Source organism: Diceros bicornis, chromosome 9 (genome assembly GCF_020826845.1).
Source record: "Diceros bicornis minor isolate mBicDic1 chromosome 9, mDicBic1.mat.cur, whole genome shotgun sequence".
NCBI classification, from domain to species: domain Eukaryota; kingdom Metazoa; phylum Chordata; class Mammalia; order Perissodactyla; family Rhinocerotidae; genus Diceros; species Diceros bicornis.
In genome coordinates, this window is record NC_080748.1 from 74845606 (window position 1) to 74866795 (window position 21190).

General features: G+C 39.7%; 1 protein-coding gene across 6 annotated transcripts in view; it reads right to left on the reverse strand.

The window, feature by feature from the left end:
• Positions 1–21190, reverse strand: part of DOCK9 (dedicator of cytokinesis 9) — a 282353-nt gene that overhangs the window by 13065 nt on the left and 248098 nt on the right. For all 6 annotated transcript variants that reach the window (XM_058548414.1, XM_058548411.1, XM_058548416.1 and 3 more), the window contains exons 44-48: positions 21022–21079; positions 17985–18091; positions 5256–5378; positions 4458–4571; positions 2521–2667 (exon numbers count right to left, since the gene is read on the reverse strand). In XM_058548414.1, the coding sequence (XP_058404397.1) occupies positions 2521–2667; positions 4458–4571; positions 5256–5378; positions 17985–18091; positions 21022–21079 (549 nt within the window). The remainder of the gene's footprint in view (positions 1–2520; positions 2668–4457; positions 4572–5255; positions 5379–17984; positions 18092–21021; positions 21080–21190) is intronic.

Here is a 21190-nt window from a genome sequence, read left to right on the forward strand (position 1 = left end):
TACATTGCCAGAATTAGTGGTGCTCTAACTTCTGTGACATGCTAGAAAATTAAACACGGGCATTTTCCATATAAAAACAAAAGCCAACTTATTAGGGAGATGAATCAGTTTTGCACATATTAATTGTATTCAGGCTCCTAGAGCAACAAAAGGGACATGAAAGAAATGACTGTGCAGAGAACTTGGAGACTGTGCTGGACTCAGGGCAGGCCGACAAATGAGCCCACGATGGTTTCACTGGTCTCAAATTATCACGCATTACTGTTCTCTTAACACAGATGTTTGTGAAGAGAAATGAAAAATAGATGTGAAAGTGCCTTAAACTTTGGAAGTTAAGAAAATACATAAAGTCGCAAGTTATTTTTCTATTTAGAAAAAGCTAATCGTTATAACTGTATCAAACCTATTAAAGTTAATTTTCTTTAGCAGAAACAATTTAAAAGCAGTGGAAATGAACATTCTTGTCTATTTTTCAGTGGTATTTCCCCAGTCTTCACTTTCAAAGTTGTACGTATGCATCAGCACAAGGAACGGAGGGCTGGTGTTTAGGGGAAAAGAAGAAGGTCTGGTAAGTCTTTCAGCTGCTGCATAAAGGGCCACATATTAAAAGGGGAAGAAGAACACATGAGAACCCTGAGAAAAGGCTACAACGTTAAAGCCACAGCTTGACCCCGACAAAGGTTTTGGTTTTAGAGAAAAAGGCAAGTTGGACCTGAATAATTTGGTCTGGGAAGAAAGTAGGTCTTAATAAGGTTGTGCTGAGGTTTCTGGTTAAAAATGGATGAACGTGTGCTTATCCCTTTTCCTTTGTGCAACTCTTAAAATGACAGTAAAGAATTGACCTGCAAGGACCAATAAAAGAGGACAGAAGCCAGCAGTGATGAGAGATTGTAATGAATTTCTGGACGGCAGGTGCTTGGAGGTGTACTATCTGACTTGGCAGAGTGGAGACAGTTCTAACCTAAGTTCCCATGCAGAGGGGTAACAACAAGTGAGTCAGTGCAGCCCTCAGAAGCCTGCTGCTATAGACTGAATGTCTGTGGCCTCCCAAATTCATATGTTGAAATCTTAACCTCCAATGTGATAGTATTAGGAGGTGGGAGGTGATTAGGTCATGAGGGTGGAGGCCTCAAGAATGGGATTAATGCCCTTATAAAAGAGACCCTACAGAGCTCCCTCACCCCTTCCACCATGTGAGGACAGTGAGAACACGGCCGTCTATGAACAAGGAAGCGAGCCCTCACCAGACACCAAATCTGCCGACGCCTTGATCTTGGACTTCCCAGCCTCCAGAACTGTGAGAAGTAAGTTTCTATTGTTTATAAGCCACCCAGGCTATGATATTTGTTAAAGCAGCCTGAATGGACTGATATCATAGAGGACCAGCACAACGATTAGGGATACTGGGAGAGGCGTGGGGCAGACACCAGGGTGAGTGGCCCGAAGTCTATCTGAAGTGGTAGAACTCCAGGTTCCCTTCCCTAGTCCCTGCCCCACAGGAAGCAGAGATTGTCCCTTGGAGAAACTGGTCTGGAAAACGTCTAAGTGGATTTGCCAGTCTCAGTGGAAAGCAGGGGTAAGGTATCGAGCAGAACAAAGGGAGAGAAGGTGAAAGGCTGCAGGCTTGTCTCCTGCATCCAGAATTCAGAATTACCCCCTTCCTTGTCCCCTCTCTACCACCTGGGCAGAAGACTGGAAGATTCTTCTCTGGAGAAAACAAAAGGCCCCAAGGAAACAGATTCTAGACACTGGGGATCCAAAGCAGGGCTCAGGACGGAAAATGAACTAAGCATCCTCCAAAATAATGGACGTAGAAACTGGTAGAGCTTATCATTGCTGGATATTGGGCAGGAGGAACGTTTTTAACGCAAAGAACAGGAGCTCTAGCTTGGCCTGACTTTCAGGAAACAAAGGGCACTCAACTTCCTGGAGATGTCCTGAAGACAGTGGGACATACAAATATACAGGAGAAATGTGTAGGTTCAGAAAGGGTCTTCATAAGAGCAATACAGCAGAGGACAGCCTCTCTAAATAGAAAGTAGATCTCATTCTGACAAATGTGCTGGTTAGTTAGTTCATTCCTTGGTCTGTCTGCCTGCCAGTCCATCTGTCCATACATCCAACAATCGGTCAGACAGAGTATCAGGTAATATGCCAGGCACTGTGCTAAAGCCCAGGGAAAAGTGCAGCAGGAAACAGAACCTTGGACCCTACTCTTACAGAGTTTCTAAATATATGGACTAAAAATGGTATATCCTTTCAGATATTAATTATTTTGTAAAAGAATATCTTTTTAAAATTATGAAATAAAGATTTGCTTAATGGATATCTGAAAAGCACAGAAAGATATTAAGAAGAAAAAAAAAATACACTTGCCACTCAAGGCCAACCATTCTTAATTTTTTCCTGGGTCTTCTCCTTATCTATACACATTTATGAACACATAATATATGATCCATCACATATAGTTAATCAAAACAATATTATATTGCTAGGAAACGTTTCCAAACACGGTCGTACCTTGCCAGAATCCTGTATCATTTTGACATTTTCAGAACCAAATTTATCTGAGTAAAGTTTAAGGAGTCTCTGAGAAATTTCTGACAGAGGCGTGAGTTTGGGTTCTTTGTAAATATACTCCTTTCCATCTTCGTCTTCAAAGAATCCCTGTGACATAAAGCACAATTAGAGCTATCCCCAAATGCAAGCCCAGGCTTACCACCCAGGAAGGATTCTTTTGTTATAAGTGTTTAAAAAAAAAAGGGAATGATTCTAAAATAAAATCCTACTTAGACGTTCTGAACAGGAAGGAAATGATAATAATGTGAAGTCTAGGTGCAAAGATAAAGAAAGAACACAAAATTGCAAACTCATTCAAGAATGCTGTCATTACGTGTTGAGTGAAATGAAAGACTGGGGATTCAAGAATGTGTTCTCTCAGTGAAGTCTAATGATGGGATTCAAGCCTATTTCACATTCCCAAGAAGCAGAACTCACTAGGAAAGGATTCTGCAGCCTGCTATAGGCAGGCCTCAGAATGCACACACATCCCTCCTCCTGACCTCTTCCACCTACACAGGATTTTTTTTTTTTCGGTGAGGAAGATCAGCCCTGAGCTAACATCCATGCTAATCCTCCTCTTTTGGCTGAGGAAGACTAACTCTGGGCTAACATCTGTGCTCATCTTCCTCCACTTTTTTTGGGACACCGCCACAGCATGGCCTGAGAAGCGGTGCGTCGGTGCGTGCCCGGGATCCGGACCCGGGCTGCCAGCAGTGGAGTGCACGCACTTAACCGCTACGCCCTGGGGCTGGCCCCCACATACACAGGATTTTACAGCATAAATGGAAGCGTTCAGGTCGGGAGTAGGTTCAGCAAAGGTTATACGAAGTTTGTGTAAATTCTATTTTGCTTTACTGATGAGAAAAATATTAATGAGGGTAGCATCATATCAGAAAATATTTTCCTTATTACCAGTCATCATCTGTTTTAGCACCAATCATGTCTGACTACAAGAAGGCTTCAAACTTCATGGGAAGTGAAAAAGGTTGAAAATTTAAAAGTCCAGATTGAGGTTAATATTTAAAATAAGTTTTTAAAAAATGTTTCTCATCTAAAATAAAAGAGAGAAAATGGTGCAAAATACAAAGTACATAAAAAAAATGCAGGCTAATATGAAACAAAAAACACCCACATCAAACTAGGAGTTTAGATGCAGTAATTTCACTATATTACTTGCTTTTTAAGCATTTACTGTAATTACCTCCACATCTGTTTCACTGTCTGTAAACTGGTATTGCTATAAAGTTACAAAAGACAATAACAGGATAAATTGAAGGTTATATAATGCTCATAGAGAACTACACACTCTAAATAAATAGATTATAATTTATACCATTTAATCATGTTAGATACTTGGAGGTTAAACTTTCAGTTAAATTTAAATGAACCCCTTCACATAGGGTTTCTGAAATATTACAATGGTAAATATAACTTGTGGAGACATTATATTACAAAAGATAGAGATGCACAAGGACAAAGGAAACCAGAAAGTCTTAATTTTGGTTTAAAACATGCAGTGCAGTTGTATAAGGAAATAGAAGATTTATTTCTGTAAATGGAATAAAATGTTAATTTTTTTTGGAGTTTGTAATGACTGGACAGATATACATACAGACTTGAAAAGGAAACTTGCAAACCACATTTAAGTACCAAAGATGCCGCTAAGAACGTCTTATGGAGGGAGAACTTACCGCTGCCTTAAGAAAGTAATAAAGAAAAGACAGGAAGAAAGAAAAAAAGCAGAAAGTTTACTACTGAGGAAGGTAAGAATCATACTAAATATGACAAATTCATCAAATTAGCATTTATAGAAAACAGAAAATTTATAAAATATTTGATAGAGTTGAAAAAAAAAGGGGTCTTGGGACAGCCTACAGAACAGCGAGTAGACTCACCTGTCCAAAGAAGGCCACTCGGAAGTACGTCCCCAGGAGCCTGCGGCCCGAGTGCATGACCTCGGTTACTTTGCTGTAGGCCCGGTGTAGCGTGTCATAGAGATGGGCTAGCCTCTGGAAAGCAGAACAAAACCCATTTCTTCCCACTTGAAACTAGTAGAATCAATTTTAAAATAACAATTAAATGGGATAATGTAGGTGAAAATTCCTTGCACATTGAGTTAAAAAAAAAATCAAGAATGTATTTTGACTGTACAACTGGTAGCGATCACTCCTGAATTGTAATGTTTCCTACCCAAAGGGCCATCTTGCATCTTGAGGACCCATCAGATTTCCACATTGCAGTAAGCAAATTCTGTTTTCAAGTTAGTATGAAACGTCAGAGATGATCAAGTCCTATGCTGACATTTTTAGCCTTTGCTTTTCCTACTCCATTTGATATACTAAGAGAAACTGGAAAACCTCCCCAGCCCAGGAAGGATGGAAGGAACACCGTTTTCCATGCAGGTGGAACAAGGAAGAGTTCTGAAGAAAAAGGCACCTGGTAACCATAAAACTGTGTTCCCGGCAACCTTTCAAAAGTGAAGTGCCAGAATTACCAACCCCTGTTGTTCGAGATTCGGGGTCTGTGTGTGTAATGCCTGGCGGCTCTGAGGGTGGTGACGAGTGGACGTGGAGGGTCAGAGACCACTTGCTCATCTCTGACTGTGGTTTGCTTGCTTTCTTTGAATGTAAGAAGGTCTGGGGATATATGCCACTCCACTGTCCTCTCAGGAAAAAACAAACCCGCTCAGATACCTCAAAATCTCTTCTCTTCTCGTAAATGGGGATGATGAGTTTATAGATGTCGGCAATCAGCTCGTAGCGTTCAGCCTTCCAGAGTCCATCTGCACACTGCTCCAGGAGCTCCATGAGCACCTCCTGATCAAAGAAGGCCACCAGCCAGAAAAGAGAGTTATAGGGAACATGACATTATAGCCCTTGCAGAATGCATAACTGGTTAAGTCAGCTAGGAGGAAAATTTCCAAATAAGTAATATTTTTAAACACTAATTCCACACTTGTAACAACGCATCACTATGTTCTTTTTTAAGGAGCCATTTTCCATCATGTTTACAAGCAGAAATGAAGGGTTACATCTCAGCACTACGCAATAGTTAATTGCATGGAAAAAACTGACATTGATAGCTTCAAACAGGCTCTAAATTTTTGTTCTTAGTTCTCTTTCTATAACTATAATTTAGAATTATTTTTCCTCTGAGGAACAATGACAATGCGGAAACATGGAGCATTACTAAGCATGACTTCAACCTAAATTAAACATCTCAGAGCAATTTAGTAAACGATGGCGAGTGGTAGGCACTATGCCTGCCTCACCAGCATCCTTTCCTCCTTCCCTTGGAAATTTCTACCTATTGAAATTTGGGTAGTGACCCTGCCTCCATTCAAGTCCTTGAACTTTGGAGGAAGATAACACAATTCATGACTCAAGGGATGGGGCCTGTGGTTCAGATTTAAACTAAACACCATAAATCTGTTTCCTGGCCACAGTCATTGCTTCATTATGGGTGGATATGTGACCTAAACAGGAGAATCAGGGTGAATTTTAGGACCCCAGCTTGGAATGCTGGGACAGAAGTGCTCTCACCAGACTGGACATGAGAGAGGCAGCATGTAGCTTGACTGGGGCTGGCATCCATCTCATGGCCATAGAAGGGGCCACTCTGCCTTAGGAACGGACTGGAGAGCTCCCCCTCCCTCCCAAAGCAACTGTATCCTTGATAACTTTGTTAAACATTCAGATTGATTGATGTCAATCTCTCTATGGAATTTCCTAATGGGAGCCAATTTACTTGACCTTTATTGTCTAAGCCCATTTGATGATTCATTAATGATGGTGAGTAAATTTCATGTGCTTATTTGTCATCCGTATAGCTTTAATGAAGTGTCTATTCAAATCTTTTGCTCATTTTTCTACCGGGTTATTTTCTTATTATCGGGTTTTTAGAGTTCTTTATATATTTTGCATAAAAGTCCTTTAGGAGACATGTGATTTGTAATTTTCTCCCAGTCTGTAGCTTGTCTCCGGATTTGCTTAGTGTCTTTTGAAGAGCAGAAGTTTTTAATTTTGATGAAGTTCAATACATCAAGTATTTATTTTTTGGATTATGCTTTATATATCTAAGAAATTTTTATTCAACCCAAGTTCACAAAGATTTTCTATGTTTTCTTTTAGAAGTTTTATAGTTTTACATCTTACATTTCAGTCTATAATCCATTGAGATGTTTTCTAATATAGTGTAAAGTGTGGGTCAAAGTTCTTTTTCTCCCATACATTATGTCCAATTGTTTCCACACCATTTGATGAAAGACTTCCCCATTGAACTGCCTTTGAACCTTTGTCAAAAATCAATTGACCATATACGTGTGTGGGTCTATTTTTGGCTTCTCTATTTCGTTCCTCTGATATATGTGTCTATTCTTGTGCCAAAACCACACTGTCTTCATTACTACTGTAGTTTCATAGAAGGGTGTCTCCACAGTGACACTACTGATATTTTGGGCCAGATAACTCTTTGTTCTGGGGCCTGTCCTGTGTATTACAGAATGTTTAGCAGCATCCTTGGCCTCCACCTACTAGAAGCCAGTATAGTAGTAGCATCTACCTCCTTCCCCCATAACTGTGATAATAAAAAATGTCTCCAGACATTGCCAAATGTCCCCTGGGAGGGGCCAAAATTGTCCCCAGTTGAGAACCACTGCTTTATAGTAATCTTGAAATCAGGTAGCGTGACTCTTTCAACTTTTTCAAAATCGTTTTGGCTAAGTCGGGGTCCTTTGCTTTTCCATACAAATTTTAGAGTCAGTTTGTCGATTTCTACCAAAACTCCAGATGGGAGTTTGATTGGGACTGCTTTGAATCTATAAATCAATTTCGAGAGAATTGACAGCTCAACAATATTGAGTCTTCTACTCCATTTATTTAGGTCTTCACTGATTTCTTTCATCAGTGTTTTGTAGTTTTTAGCATACAGATCTGTACCTAAGTTTTCATGTTTTTTTGATGCTATTATAAATAGTATTTTTTTATTTTGATGGTTCATTTTTTTCAAGGAAAGTGCTTTGTTTGAATACGATTGAAAGTCATCCAGCATATTTGTAGAAATTATACAAAATAATCATTAACAATATAGTGAAACGATGGTATAGGAATCTCTAAATATGAAGAAGGCTGATTGATTTTGTATATTGATCTTGTATCCTGTGACCGTGCTAAACTCATTATTAGTTTTAGTAGTTTTTTTTTGTAAATTCTTTGGGATTTTCTCCGTCACAAAAGAAAACTGTATCTTATGTGAATATAGACAGTTTTATTTCTTTTTCTTGCCTTACTGCATTAGCTAGAAGCTCCAGCACAATGTTGGACAGCAGTGGTAGAAGCAGATATTCTTGTCTTATTTCCAGTTTAGGGGGAAAGCATTCAGTCTTTCACTATTAAGTATGATGTTAGCTATAAGTTTTCTGTAGATAATCTTTTTTAGGTTGAGGAAATTCCTTTCTATTTCTAGTTTTTTATCATAAATGGATCTGAATTTTTCCAAATGGTTTTTCTGCATCTATGGAGACGGTCATATGGTTTTTTTTATTTATTCTGTTAGTATGGCAGGTTATATTGATTGGTTTTCCAAAGTCGAACCAACAGTATATTCCCAGGGTAAAGCCCACTTGGTCATGATGCATTTCTCCTTTATATATTGCCAGATTCAATGTGCTAATATTTTTAAAGGCTTTTATAGTTGCCTTTTAACATGTTTGTATCCTCCACAAAAATGTAAATGAAGGAGGGCCAGCCCCGTGGCTTAGCGGTTAAGTGCGCACGCTCCGCTACTGTCAGCCCGGGTTCGGATCCTGGGCGCGCACCAACGCACCGCTTCTCCGGCCATGCTGAGACGGCATCCCACATATAGCAACTAGAAGGATGTGCAGCTATGACATACAACTATCTACTGGGGCTTTGGGGAAAAAAAGGAGGAGGATTGGCAATAGATGTTAGCTCAGAGCCGGTCTTCCTCAGCAAAAAGAGGAGGATTAGCATGGATGTTAGCTCAGGGCTGATCTTCCTCACACACACACACAAAAAATGTAAATGAAGGGTACGACTGGCGTTTTTATTACCGGCGTAATGTTTCATTATAGGCCTAATGCCTACGGTTCATAGATCTGAAGAAAATAAAGATTTTTAAAGCAGCTGTGAATCAATTTACCAGAAAATACTAGCTAACGGACTTAAAAAAATCATCTTTAAAGCAAGACATTTAACTCCTACACCATATTTACAACATACAAATCATAAAACTGTCATCTGTGTGACTAGACTCTGTACCATTGCTTATAAAGAGGTATACCAGTTGTCTCATACTTTTACATAGGTCTTGTTAAGTGCAAACATTAAAGCCAGATATATGTAGTAACTACCATAACAGCTATAGACAAAGAAGAAATCAGAAAAGCTTCTAACACCATCTCTTTTTCTTGTGCATTGGTATTATGAAGATATACAACTCTCTCAGTTTTGTCTCAAATCTTTCCCAGTGGAGAATCTATCCAGGATAAGCAGGGCAAACTTTTATGATTCTTCTCACGCTCCTCTGATTATAAAAAGCTAGATAAAAGAGAAGCATACAAATAAAACTTGTATAATGTCAGTGTCAATATACTTACTTTTCCATATTTGTAAAACTGGGGAGTGTAATAAAGGTCTAACCTAATTTGGTGGTTGTGATGATCAAATAAAATTTTACCCATCAAAATGCTCTGAAAACTGTTAATGCTGTACGACAATTCATAGGCCAGTTAAATCTCTCTTATTTCAATCATCACTTTCTACTTTGTATTAATTTTTTAAAAATATCTTACTTCCACTGGACTATGTAATATCCCAGAGTGCCACATACATATTTGGTAGTCAAGAATTTCTTGGATGAATGAATCAGTTTGCATTTTTCTTAGTAATATTAACAATATTACTAATAGCTGTCCTTCGCTGTAGGGAAATGAGTTGATTAAGAGTCCTTTTATCAAAGCCTTGCATTTCTTGCATATCTTAGGTCAAAGACACTGCCACTGGGTATTTATTGAGCATCTTCCTTCTCAGTGGTGCCATGGGACTATAATAGAGGTAGAAAAATTCTGAGAAGACCCAATTTCCCATCAGGGATGAGAATATTGTACAACCAAGGCATTCTTCTGATAATGAAACAGTCAAAAGCCATGGAACTTTACCCATTCAAAAACTGTTCCTAGGTTTAACTTACAGACCATTCATCTGGCCCTTTCCTTTCTCACTACTGGGCTTTGTTCAAAGAGAAATGTAAATTTTTTGTAAAAAACTACAATTGGTTCCACTAGCATGGAATGGTCCACGTTGTAGATGTAAATACACAATGATGATGCTCTATTTATTGTGAATGAGATCAAAGAGACCTAAAGATTCTTAATTCTATGCCATAGCAGTTATAGCACAATAATAATCTGGAGTCATTTTCAATGCAATCTCACAGAAAATTGAAAATCCTCCTCAAAGAGTTATAAACTACGTACAGTCACTACCACGTCATTAACTGATTCTTTCATTCATTTTTTCAAACGTTTACCAAGTATTCACTATGTGCAAGGCATTGTGCTTGACACTGGGGTTATAAAACAAATCTACATAAATAAAATTAAGTTTCTGTAATTTATAAAAATGGCTTGATAGATTTTTACCAAATGTGGAGGGCAGGGTTTGGATTGTTTATTAGGCCATATGACATAAGTGAAATTTGCTTTGAGGAAGGGGCCCTCAAAGACACACACGGTTATGCTTCAGAGCAGCTAGGACTGATATACTAGAGACTCAGAACAATCACCAGCTGAAAGAGATGTGATGTATGTGTTAAGATGCTGAGGACAGAACAAAACACAGTGATTTCAAATATGTGTCCAAACTGCAAGTCACAAGTGTAGACACTCTGAATTGAAAGGAGCAGGGGTTGCAACTTATTTAACAGTGGTCAGAGTGCCTCTGGGTGACTACTGGGGAGGCCAATGATCAAGTGAATAAAGCCCTTCCAGCTCTCATACAGCTCAGAGTCTAATCTAGTACGATCTCTAGGAGAGAGATCATAAAAGATGGTGGTAAGCGTGCTGATACAGGAATGTGCAGGGAATCAAGGATGCAGAAAGGAGTGGCCTCCATCCAGAGTTGAGGGAAAGATGGGGCATGGAAGGTTGCAGAAAGTGATGTCTGACTGAGTCTGAAAAATGATCAAGAGGTAGTCAGGCGAAGGTGAAAGGTGGGAGTGGGAATAGGGAGGAGGAGAGGTAGACATTCCATAGAGAGGGTACAGCATGGGCAAGAAACGGGAGTGATGGCAGCATGGTGTGTGAGGAATTTACAAGTAGTTTGAGGGGGTGGAGTACAAAATGAGAATTAGAGAGTGGCAAGAGATGAGACTGGAGATGTGGGAAGGATTAAACATAGACTAAATTAGCACACAAAGTTTTCTATGTCAAAAATAAATTAATAATAATTAAATGTAGATAATTTTATTAGACATGAAAATGCATCTAGACGTACATCAAGTACCATAACAATGAAGTATTATATAAGGAAGACATTACTTGATTTTTTTTTTTTTTTTGGTGAGGAAGATTAGCCCTGAGCTAACATCCGTGTCCATCTTCCTCTACTTTACATGTGGGACGCCTGCCACAGCATGCCTTGATAAGTGGTGTGTAGGTGTGCACCCAGGATCTGAACCCTTGAACCCCGGGCTGCAGAATTGGAGCACGTAAACTTAACCACTACGCCACTGGGCTGGGCCCAGATGTTACTTAATTTTAAAATGATGTTCTGTCTATCCACATAAGGTATCGGTGTAGAGCAGCCTTTAAGGTATACTTTAAATGGCTCTAGATTATTCACTTAATAAATATATATCAAATAGAATTTATGGGTAATCACCTGGGCCAAATGCTCCTAATTGGGAGACTAAGATTTGAATACTATTTTTAATTTTGTTTAGTCAAACTAGAAACACATGGAAAGTTTAATAACAATGAAACCTGAATTCAAGTGGCATATCAATACTGTAGACAACTGAGTTCATTATGGAAAAATCTGTCATATTTGGTACAAAAAGATGGACTTCAACCAGGGAAAGTCCCCAGGATGGCTGGAAAATAGGGATGTTGGATAAAGTGAATAGAGCTTAGTATAACTGTGAAATAAGTATCACAATTTGATGGTAATCAAGGAAATAACACACATCATCAACTATTATATGCTATTGGACATTATTTTTTCTTTTCTTCTGATTCAGGAGGCATTCAGGATCTGTAGTTTATCAGTCTGAATATCACTTATTATTGTAAAGAAATGATAATATATAGTATAAAAAGCAGAGTCCCTACAGATTTTACCCAATAAAAAAGTAAAAATGGCTTTAATAAAAAAAAGTAAGTCCTTCTCTCATAAAAGTAAAGTATGGAATACTGAACATCAAAGCTTAATTTGGTAAGGTAAACTATTTAAGCTAATGTCAACTATATAGCTATACCTATACATTTATAGCTGGTGCATCAAGTAACAATTCTTTGAATAGAAATAACCAGTAAACATAGATAGTTAAGTTTGAGAGACCATATGTCAACATAAAATTACAGAGTCATAAAGACTAAGACATCATAGCAAGTAAACATCAGGGCATATATGAATAATATTTTCAGCAGAAATTCCATGTATAATTTACTTTGAATTCTCAGCAATCACCTGGAAACCAGAACTAATCCAGACAATGGTCACATAGTGATGACCTTGAAAGGCAATCATTCAGAAAGTCGCATGGTTTTACCACCTTGTTTAAAATTTAAACACCAAGATATTTCTTCTAAATTGTCGATACATACAAAGAACTGTAGGTAATTACTGGTTGGGAAAAAACCCTCAATGAACTTTATGCATCTGCAAAGTACACATTTGATATTAGACTAGTCTTAAAAAGATCTCAGTGCACTAAGCTCACAAGCCATTGAGGAAGCTGTTTACAACGTAATTAGCCAGTCCCATTTTTGAGTGTGCCACAGTGAGGTGACTGAGGACACTGAGCACCCGTCTGTGGAAACAACAGACTAATGCTGTGTGTGTGTGCATGCATGTGCATGAAAATGCCTGTATGAGCCTGTTTGCCCGGGTTATTTTAAAATTTTTCATTTAAATGCCATTTGCTCCATCTTAGGATTGATTAATTTAATTTAACCTTTCCTATGAAGCTAGATGTTGTCTCTATTATCTACCATTTGGAAATAACTGTAAACATGTGACCTGGCTTGGGCAATGGTGTACTTCATGGCATAATTCACATTTCCACTATATTATTGTTTTTCAAGATACAGTTGAGGACCCCTTGCATCAGAATAATAACCTGGAGTGCTTATTAGAATACAGTTTCCCAGGCACCACCCCCAACCAACTGAACCTGGGATGTGGGGGAAGAATGGGAATCTATATTTGTAACAGAAATCTAAGTAATTTCTAAGCACATTCAACTTTGAGGACTACTGTACTAGGTGAAACCTTCTGAGGCAGGCACCATACTTATATATCCCCAAGATAACATATGGCACACAGCTAGTTTACGGAATGAATCAACATGTGTTAACATAGAAATTTCCGGTCACAAAGAACTCAGAACTTCCAATTCAGATTCCAAGGGACTGCGGTTTAGGTATTTCTCCTCAATGGGAAGAAAGCATCAAAGGCAGTATGTGTAATGTGCTAGGGTAGAGACCACGTTTTGCTCACCCTTGTTTATTCAGCACAAAGAAGCTGAGTGAATATCTGCAAAATGAAGCAGGGCAATATGTTGTGGTATGAGATAAGGGTCAAACAGTCAGACAAGTTCCACGGGCCAAGTTCACTCCTCACTGCTGCTACTGTTTTGGAGAATCACTATAATAGTGAGGATACGACATATGACTCTTACGGTTCTAACAGCACTCACAGTCGAGGGAAAGTGGATGATTAGATGACTCCACAGGGTCACAGGCAATTGCCAAGCTTGAATGAGATGTAAACAGAGGAATCATGGAATGTGTTCTGTTAATACCTCTGTCTCTTGGGATGTTCTACAAATGTACACATTTTATGTTTGTTACTGGTAGTTGTTTCTGAAGAGAAACAATTTAGCTAACATAAGCCAGAGATGTGCCTGGTTAACTTCACAATGTTCACTCTACCCAATGGTGATGGTTGTTGCTCTGTGAGACAACAGGTGAGTGTGCTAGATACAGTGGATTCTCCTTATTCGAGGTAGTCACATTCTAAAAAAGTCACCTTGAACACTGAATTAGTGAATACTGAACCACAGCTCCCAGAAGTAATACAGGGTTAGGTTCCTGAGAGCCTCAGGTTACAAAATTTTCGACAACTGATCAGTACATAACTTTGTTTTATGTGTGTTTCAGTTTAAAGACACCTAATTTAGGATCTATTGTTGATTCATTAACATTGAACTCATGGCCAAAAGCACTATAACTCATGCCTGAAGGAAGCTTATCTGACACACGTATTTTCTCCATGAGGCACATCACCACTTTCTTGTGCTCAGGAACACTAGACAGCACTTCAGCACGACACTTAGGGGCCGTTTTAAGCAGCAAAATCACCAAAAAAAGCACAAAAATGTGAAAAACATGGCATTAAATAGATCACGAAAAGGACAGCTGTTTACAGCATGAGAGCGGAAACAAGAAGGCAAAGCATTACCTTGTTCAACCTCAGCTGGGAATGTGTGTGCTCAAATTTTTCGACACTCTGTGCATACCCCCAAATGACCACAAAAGGGCCTCATTGAGTATTGATTTCGGGGGTTACAAAGAAATTTTAGCAAGTGGGTGAATAACGAGGATGGGCTGTACTTTCCATTTTCCCCCTAGAGTCCCTCTTGGCTCTGCCCTCCCTCGCTCTGTGCTTTGGGAAGCCGATGCACCAGGACCGCTGGGCTCCCTGTCCTCTGGCTCCTGACTGAGTTAAGTCAATGGAAGGCCCAGCAGGGGAATGGAAGGCAGGAGGAGAGTGAGAGTAGGGTGGCTCCTCGATTGTTGTCTCCTTGCCAGGGTGCCAGGATGGAGCCATCCCCTAAACCCCATGGGTCCTGTCAGGCGGCCCCTCTGTTTAGTTTCTTTCTGTCCTCTCCCTTAGCTCACAGGTTGAGGGGTGGCAGCCCAGCTGTTGCTAACTTCAAGGATATTGCAATATTCCTTGTTGGTTTCCCTAAACCCTGTCCAAACTTTTCAAAATAGCCCCTTTAGTAGACTTTCTTCAATTTCCCTAGTGTCCTACCATGTCCTTCCAGGACCCTGACTGGATGGAATAATGAGGGAGGGATCTCAAAACTACGTGGGCTGTGTGGAGTTTTGACACCATAGGGGACTCAGAATTCTTCAGTCTGCACAGGCTCTAACGTGTGAAACAAAATTGTTACTAGGAATGGGATGTTTCACTTTATCTAATCAAAAGCAGCTGGGAGCGAGTCTTTTTTTAGATCAGAGTCAGGGAAGATGAATGGCTATCAGTAAAAATTCATCTGAGGCCTGCTGGTAGGAGAATTGTGTATTTTTAGGTAGCTCTTCTAAAATCACGTTAGGTGAGCATCTTCGGCATTTAAATATATGTAATAATGCAGATTAAAAGGACAATGACTTTATTAAGCTATGTGTTATACACCTATTCCCGTCAGCTTTTCCCAAAACTCCTTCTCTGGCAGAGATTTTCAACTTTCTCTTTTTCTTGAAACATCCTGATACCCAAAGCAAAAAACTGTATGTGGCAATTTCTGTTTTCCTGGCTTTCAGAACATACATTATTTTTTTCCACTCCTGGCTAGTTTCATTCGCGATGTGCAGGGCTTGCTCACGACTTTATAACCACACTGTGTCACATCCTAATCATTATTCATCATGTACTATGGACCTTGTTAAAGATTTACCAACTTTATGCTTCAAGGACAGGGTGGAAAATCCATATTCTGAAAATAACTGATAAAGTTATTTTATCATCAAACCTGTGGCATGTTTAGCTATTACTCAGAGCGGGTGCCATTCACAAATTTTCCCAATAAAGTCTCCACTTGATTCCATAAGCTAATTCCCTAGGTTGTAGTGATTATTCCAACCTATTACTTAATCAGATGAGCGAACCTGAGCTTCATTTTATTATCCCTGCAGGACACGTTACTGAGAAGTGTTTAGTTTCAAATATTTAATTGTTCTTGGCATCATTGCTTTCCTTATCGAATTCTAAATAAAATGTTGCACTCTGGAGGTCTGACTTGGCACAGAGGACAAGGGTGGTTTCTGCAAGTAGACAATCCATTCAAGCCTCTTCTCAGGGAAAAACCCAGTCAAAATCCACTTTGAAGTGAGGATTCAAAGCCAAGAGCATGTGGGCCTTGTTACCTCAGTGACAGGTTTCACACTCCATAGTAAAAAATAAAAAATCACCATCTGTCCAGGCATTTCAAGGTGGAGAGACAGCTGAACTGTTAATGCCATGTAATAACCAACTTGCTTTTTTTTTTTTTTCAGGATACTTAGAAAATTTTATTGTGGTTAATATTATTTTAATATTTAAATACGAGACACACTCAATATATTATCCTCTTTTCTCATGTTTAGTTTTTAATTTAGAGGGTCATTTGAGACTAGACAATTTATGATAGTAGTTCTTATATATTTTAGGCTTAAGATTCCTTTATATATCATAAAAATTATTGAGAATTCCTTAAAAGTTACTGAGAACTTTTCTCTCTCTCTTTTTTTTTTTTGTGAGAAAGATTAGCTCTGAGCTAACATCTGATGCCAATCCTCCTCTTTTTACAGAGGAAGATTGGCCCTGGGTTAACATCCGTGCCCATCTTCCTCTACTTTATATGGGATGCCGCCACATCATGGCTTGACAAGCCGTGCATTGGTCTGCACCCAGGATCCGAACCCATGAACCTCGGGCCGCTGAAGCAGAGCGTGTGAACTTAACCACTATGCCACCAGGCCAGCTCCTGAGAACTTTTATTTATATGGGTGTTCTCTCTCAACATTTATAATATTAGATATAGAAACTGAAAAAATGTAAGAAGATTTATTTATTGATTTAATTAAAACAACAAAAACCTATTGAGTGTTAAAGAAAATAACATTTTTTAATGAAAGAATAATATTTTTCAAAAAAAAATTAGGGAGAAGATTGGCATTGTTTTACGTTTTTGCAACTCTCTCTAATGTCTGACTTTGTAGGAGAAACCTGGGTTCTCATATTTGCTTCTGCACTTAATCTGTTGGATATGTTGTTTTGCTTGACGTATACAAAGAAAATCCAGCCTCACACAGACATTCAGTCGGAAGAGTAAGGACCTTGAAGACTTCCTGAAAGGGTCTCGGGGACCTCAGGGATCCCAGGACCACACTTTGAGAACCACTGATTTATGGACTGGTTAATGTCATGGAGGATGTTTGTTCACGGGCCCTACTTATTGGCAAGAACACAGTTAAAAGCCATAATATTAATTGTAGGACTCCACTTCACAAAAATAAGTATAACACAGGCAGACACGTTTATTCCTTTCTCCGTTCATTCTCTCCACATGAAGAAACATACAACTTTATTTTCCCTTAAAAGATAGGCAGGACTAAAAAGCCTTCCCTTGACAGTTTCATTCTGCCCTGAGTTGAGGGGAGCAGACACACATGAAAAACCCTTCTGGCAGATATTCACCGAAGAGGAAATTCAGGGAATGCAAGCAGGAAACTGGCATTTGTTTAAATTCCTAGCTTTATTTCAAAATGCTCTAGTTACAGATAAGTGGCTGCAAGGTGTTCTTGTTTTGGCAAGAAACTTGCAGAAATTGCTACAGTGACCTAATGTCAAACTTTTTGGTCTCTGCTGGGGGTGGGACAGGGCGGTCCTATTTACCAATGGTATGCAGAACCTGGGCTACGGCATTCAAGTGGAGGCAGGAACCAGGGTCCTGAACAGGGGCTGCTATGCCCCGGAGCCCAGCCTGGCATCTCATGGCTTTTCGAGACGATGGAGACACTGGGGAGATGTCTAGTGTTGGAGACACTGATTTAAAAGTCAGATTAAAATAGCAATAAAACCCAAGAATTGCAGAAATGAATTGCTGAAAAGAATAAGAAACTTATGGTCAAAATACTGAAACTTGTACCACAGTTTTTGAGCTTTCAGCCTCACTTCACTACTAACTAGCTCCTCAAACTGTCTTTCCAGAGAAAAGGAGGAATTCCAGGAAAGGGAGAATGGCAGAAAGCTTCCGCTGCTCTGTTTCAGTTGTCTAGAGAATTATTTAGTTAGAGCGAAGTGTGTCAACAGCAGCTGCAGAGAGAAAAGCCTCCATCTGATGCACTGGCAGGGCAAACAGCAGGTTCTGAGACACTGAAGTAACTGAAAACCCACGCACACTCCAGCACTCACCTCATTGAAATGGACATCCTGCATTCCCACGTCTTCCATCATGGAGGCCTCCTCATCTATGTTGGGGGTGATCACCCTGAAAGCTGTGCATCCTTGTCTAAACATGCCTAGGAATCGAGAGAGCAGGGGAGAGAGTCAGAGTTATCAACCTGAACGTGGATGAACCTTGACGGTTCTTCCTGCCCTGTATATTTTTGTGTTGAATGAAATAACTGATTTTGAAATCGCTTAGGTTTCAGGCCAGCATTCCCATGGGGAGCCTGGGGGCCACTGCATGCTTTTCTTCATTTGCTTCCTCATATTTAATCTTCATCTGCTGCAATGTTTCTTTTTCTCATCTCTTTCTATTTTTCACTCATCTTTATTAAAAGGTATGCAATCATTAAATAAATTGTACACAAACTGAAATAGGTACTGAATCAAATTAATAGTAAAATAATAACAAATAAACAATAATTTGATTTGGTAAGATGTTCCATGCTCAGATACCAAGAAAAATAAAGAAACCAAAGTCAATCAAAGAAAAATATATGACTCAAAAATAACTCTGTTTCTAAAGACAAACACTGTATGATCTCACTCATATGTGGAATATAAACCAACACATGGACAGAGAAAACTGGACTGTGGTTACCCGGGAAGTGGGGGTGGGGGGTGGGCACAAGGGGTGAAGGGAGTCATATATGGGGTGATGGACAAACAAAAATGTACAACCCAAAATTTCACAATGTTAGAAACCATTAAAATATCAATAAAAAAAAAAATAATAACTCTGTTTCTTTCAAGTTGTCATGTTATCTGCTATGGCTGGGGGTAACCCAGAACTCTGATTAGAACTTGAAGTCTATAAAATCAAGATGGAACTCAATAGCCACAGCTGCGAGCTGAGAGGCTGCCTTAGATGGTTCCACATCAGCTGCCTGAGGGGTAAGGAGAAGGCTTCTTTCCTCCCTGCAACTGAAGAGCAGGAGCACACAGCATGAATACTTCAGGGGCCTAGGCACTCAGCTCTCCAAGGGGGAATGGTGTAAGGTTGGAGCTGGGATAAATACCTGGGAGAAGGTATCCTTAAGCAATAATAGCCCATTTGGGGCCTTTACTCACCTTGGAGTCACTGGGAAAAGCTTTGTCAATTGGACACTGTTAGCTGGGCAAAAATGATTGAGTGAAGAAGGACTTGAAATGCCTTGTCACTCTAATATTGAGATTGGTGTTTATCATAAAATCAAATAGAAGTCAAAACTTGAATTGAGACCTTCCATATTTTCGGAAAAAGAGGAACACAGAGTATTTTGAAATCAAGTATTGAAAGAGTAGATCCTCAAGTCAGAGTTTTTTCTGCTGCATATTGGTCAAGGTTTCTAAGCCATTCATGGGTTGCCTAATGCCTCTGCTACTGTCCTAGTTCAGCCTTGCTTTTATTTTGTTACATGGAGAAAAAAGATTCCCCTATGAAAAGCATTAATCTGGAAGCTTGAGAATACATTAACGTATAAAAAGCAAAATTATAAAAGCCAAACCCCCACTTTGAGGATGCAGAGTACATTTAAATACACAACTCAGCTCCAGTGGAACAACTATAACAACTATAATAACTATAACAACTGTTCCAGTAGAACAAAGTGCTTTCGTCTCCTTGCCCACAGGAATAGGACTGCCATCGACAGAGAAGCGAGGAAGAGAAGGGAGGGAAGGAGAGGCAAGTCCATCCACGCAGAGTGGAAAGATACAATCCCCAGACATCTGAGTTTCATGTGGGTGGGGGGCTGGGCCCACCCTCAAGCTCATCTCCCTGGCGCCTCCTCTGGCAGGTGCTGTGACTGTAGGGGAAGTGGGGTGTTTCCGGCAGGAGGGCTATGTTTGCTTCTAAACACCAGGAAACGTATTACCTGACAAAAAGTCTCAACAGGAAATCGTGCTGGTAGTAAGAGAATATGGAGCCCTTCTTTAATTTCTTTCTCTTTTGGGCTCTGATGTATGACAAGCCTAGACTCTCAAATTCCAGTCCAAAGAGCCAGCTGTACCAGATATACAGAAATTCCCTGGCCTCAGCATCTGTGACTTTATCTCATTTCTCACTTTGTAAACGTACTCCTCGTTAGCCAGATCTGGCGCTGCTGTGATCCAGTACGCATGCACACACAACCAGCTTTTCTAAGAACCTCAATGTTCTCGATTTGGAAATGGAAATGAGCAACTGGTGTTTAACTAAAAGGAACTTATGAAAGAATTCATGGCCTACTAATTTGGGAACAAACTCATAATGCACAAACGGGCAGCACTCATTCCTGCTCTCTCCTTCCACGGGGAGGCAAGGTTTCCAGACAGCAAGCCTGCCTTCTCATACAATAAAGCCAACTGGGCTGCATTCCAGAACACGCTGTCTGATGATCTCTTACAACTGTCTTTTGATTGATAAATAGTTCCAGGGGGAACTATCTTAAGGGAAAATAAAATCTTTTCAGCTCGAGATTGGCTGGTCAGGGACAGCCAGATACAAAGCTCATTAACTAGTTTCTGCAAAGGTGGAGCCATAGCAAGAAGTTATATGACTAAATGCCATCTACTTTTGTTTTTGTTTTTTTTTTGCTGGGAAAGATTTACCCCGAGCTAACATCTCTTGCCAATCTTCCTCTTTTTTTTTTTTTCCTTTCCTCCCCAAAGCCTCAGTACATAGTGGTATATTCTAGTTGTAAGTCCTTGTAGTTCTTCTACGTGAGCCGTCACCACAGCATGGCTACTGACAGATGGGAGGTGTGGTTCTGTGTCCGGGGAACGGAAGGTGGGCTGTCGAAGCAGAGTGCGCCGAACTTGAACCACTAGGCAATCAAGGCTGGCTGTACTTTTGCTTTTGATATTGTCCTTTCTGCTGTGCCTACCAAGTCAAGCAAATGTCATGCAGCAAATAAAACAATGAATACAGTACACACACACACAAATTCTCCCATCTCCAAATCTTTATGAGTGGCTCTCTCTTGTCTTTCCTCCTTTGTACAGCTTTATATTCATTTCACAAAACACAGGAATTGTTCCTCACCTTTCCGTGTGAGATATTCTGCCACCAGGGCTGTGACATGGACATAGCACATTGCTGCCTATAATAAAAGACATATGCTTCAGAATCACCATTTATAAAGCACGTCATAATGCTCACAAACAGAAATCTATTGACTGTATGTACTTATATTAGATCTCAAGGCATCAAT